At 66.1% G+C, this 2,881-nt stretch overlaps 1 protein-coding gene across 4 annotated transcripts in view; it reads left to right on the top strand.

Moving 5' to 3' along the window:
- Positions 1–2,678, top strand: part of LOC103671101 (EF-hand calcium-binding domain-containing protein 4A) — an 8,284-nt gene extending 5,606 nt beyond the window's left edge. The window contains exons 1-8 of one of the 4 annotated variants that reach the window (XM_040639713.1): positions 9–283; positions 456–557; positions 725–871; positions 999–1,089; positions 1,245–1,337; positions 1,552–1,718; positions 1,937–2,008; positions 2,252–2,678. In XM_040639713.1, the coding sequence (XP_040495647.1) occupies positions 99–283; positions 456–557; positions 725–871; positions 999–1,089; positions 1,245–1,337; positions 1,552–1,718; positions 1,937–2,008; positions 2,252–2,432 (1,038 nt within the window). In that variant the 5' untranslated portion in view covers positions 9–98 and the 3' untranslated portion in view covers positions 2,433–2,678. Of the gene's footprint in view, positions 1–8; positions 284–455; positions 558–724; positions 872–998; positions 1,090–1,244; positions 1,338–1,551; positions 1,719–1,936 lie in introns of those variants that run through there. The other 3 variants (XM_040639712.1, XM_040639714.1, XM_040639715.1) reach the window with 3 other exon arrangements.
- The last annotated feature ends 203 nt before the right edge of the window (positions 2,679–2,881 follow it).

The raw sequence follows: 2,881 nt of genomic DNA, 5'->3' as shown, positions 1-2,881 counted from the left end.
GGCTTGGAATAAGGACAGGATGTGTGTGCGTGGGGGAGGGGGGTGAGTGGTGGCCAAGCCGGGGTGCTAACCCACAGCCTTGGTAATCTCACCTTCCCATGCCCACAGGGAAGTTTGTGGGGGTGGAGTCAGCCCAGGGCGCACTGCCCACCCAGGCTCCAGAGGAAACCTTCGAGTCAGGCTGGTCAGATGTGCAAGGCGCTGAGGGCTCCCTGGAGGAAGAGGAGGAGGAGAGATTCTGTGAAGCACTGGAGCAGCTGGGGGTGGCCCCAGTCCTGGGCGAGTGAGTCCGAGCTGCGGCGGCTCCCAGTTCCCTCCTCTGCTAGCTCCCCCGTGCATGCTGCCTGTCCATGTCGCCCGCGTGTCTGTTCCACTTCAGGGTCCCTACGCGGGGACTGGCCCAGTCGCTCTGTCAGCTGTGACACCTGGGAGGGGCTGAGCGTGATTTCCCGCAGAATTTGCATTTCAGGGGGCACCCGACAAGGCGGCGGGAAGAAGGGCAGGCGCCGGGCACAGCCCTGTGCGCATACAGGACACCTCGCTGCCCCACAAGCCCGGTACACACTGACCCCAGGCAGGGGCTAAAGCACCCACGAGAGGGAGACCCTGCGTGCAGCAAACGCGCTGGTCTATCCAGGGCTGCAGGTGTCTCCAGAGGGCTTACCCTTCGCGATGGGGCCGGGGAGCCCCCGCTTCAGTTTCAGCCCCTGCCCTCCCCCTGCAGGCAGCGAGCGGTGCGGACGCTCTGGACCTGGCTGCAGAGGGAGCGACCCGAGCTGCTGGGCTCGTTCGAGGACGTTCTGATGCGCGCGTCGGCCTGCCTGGAGGAGGCGGCCCGAGAGCGGGACAGCCTAGAGCAGGCGCTGCGGCGGTGAGGGTTGGGACCAGGGCAGGGCCTGGGGCCCAGGTGGCTGGACTTCGGGAGGCGGCAGAGGTGGCGCTGGGGTCTGTAGTGCTGGGAGGCTCAAAGCAGCTGTCTCACCTCCTGTCCCCCGAAGGCGGGAGAGCGAGCACGAGAGGGAGGTGCGGTGTCTGTACGAAGAGATGGAGCAGCAGCTTCGCGAGCAGCGCCAGCGCCGGCGGAGTCAGGTGGGCCCGAGGCCCCCGCCCCTGCCCCGCCCCGCCCAATCCCAGACGCGCGTGTCTCCGTGACTCCGCCCCCTGAATTGGTTCCATCCGGCCCCACCCCCGGCCCCTGCCCCTCCACGGCCCGCTGAGGCTCAGGAGCTCCCCACGAATCCCAGGACCTCCCCCGGGAGGAGCGCAGAGGCCTCCTGGAGCTGGAGCTGCAGAACCGCGAGCAGGAGCTGGAGCGTGCGGGCCTGCGACAGCGGGAGGTGAGGGGCCGCCCGCCCGCCCATGCCGGGGAGGAGTGCGACCTACCCAGCCCTGGGCCCTATCCCCACCGACACCCATGCACTCCCCTGTATACTTGAGGTCCCCTGTGTCTCAGTGCCCCCGGCCGGGGAATTGCTGGAAGTCAGGGGCAAACGCAGTACCTCGAAGAGGTGGAGGGGTCCTCCCCAACTTCGATCCCCCCGTACTCCCCAGTTGGAACAGCAGCTGCAGGCCCGGGCCAGCGAGCAGCTGGAGGCGCAGGCGCAGAACACCCAGCTGTGGCTAGCCAACGAGGCGCTGAGAACTCAGCTGGAGGGGGCGCAGGAGCAGCTCCGCAGACTGGAGGGCGATGTGCAGGGCCGCCGGGAGCAAACCCTACGGTGCCTGGGGGGGCGGGGAGGAGGCCGACCCTCAGGGCCGGGCCCGGGGAGGGGGTGGGGTGGGCGGGCGAGGCGTGGCGGGATCGCTTTTGGGGCTCAGGTCTGGGCCACTTCCATCATCCCATGTCCCAGGCCCGCCCTCAGGGTCTGCGTGGGCTAGGGTCGTGGGACGCCCCGAGGAGCCCCCCTGCATCCCGGTCACCACCTCCCTCCTGCAGAGAGGTGGTCGTGGTCTCGAGGAACATGCAAAAAGAGAAGCTCAGCCTCCTGCGACAACTGGAGCTCCTCAGGTGCGGTCTGGCTCAGGCCCCGCGAAGGAAGGGGAGTGGCTCAACTCCGGGGCTCCTAGCTCCCGATGTCCCTGACCACTACCTCATCCCACTTGGAGGAAGTCCTTCCTTGTGTCTGTCCTCCATCCCTCATGCTGCAGCCCCAGCCAGGCACCCCTCTTCTGGTGTGAGGGAGAGCAGAGCCTGCATTCCCCACCCAGGAATGCTGCCTCTCAAGACCTCTTAGACCCTCCCCTTCCCTAGGGAGCTGAACACGCGGCTACGGGACCAGAGGGACGCCTGTGAGGCCAAGCGGCTGGGCAGTGGTCGAAGGAAAGCTCTGGCTGTGGCCCGCTTGCCGGGGCCTCCCTGCTGCTGTTGCTGCTGCTGCAGCTGGGCTCGCCCTCCAAGACGTGGCTCTGGCCACCTTCCCAGTGCCCATTGACCATCCCCAAGAGCCTCCCTGGGTGTTACTTGGAGAAGCTGCCCCCGGAAGGCGGTGCATCCATCCAGCATGTGGGCTCTATTCAGTGGACTGCCTGGCCTGCCTGCCTGCAGACATGAAGGAACTGACCTAGGCGTAGTCAGAGTCTCATGAGCCTCCCTGCTGGTCCTCATCCTGTCCATCCCATCAAACCCACCTCTGACCAGCAGAAAAGCTCCCCCCTCCTAATAAAGTCCATTGACTGCACTGTGACCTCCTCAGCCCCTGTGTACGGGAGCCACAGCACATGTGTGCTACACACATGGGGTGTCCACGGTACACTTGAGGCAAGGGGATGGAACGTGTGTGGCACATGTCCAAGGCCCTGTGCTGCTGGGGCTGCAGATGTCCCTGCATGTCTCTGGTCGTGCCTTCAAAACCTCTCTGTCCATTAAAGCTGAAGCCCCTTG

The sequence above is a fragment of the Ursus maritimus genome, unplaced genomic scaffold (genome assembly GCF_017311325.1).
Source record: "Ursus maritimus isolate PB19 unplaced genomic scaffold, ASM1731132v1 scaffold_23, whole genome shotgun sequence".
Classification (NCBI taxonomy): Eukaryota; Metazoa; Chordata; class Mammalia; order Carnivora; family Ursidae; genus Ursus; species Ursus maritimus.
The sequence above is the reverse complement of the archived record's forward strand: the minus strand, read 5'-3'. Positions and strand labels throughout refer to the sequence as shown.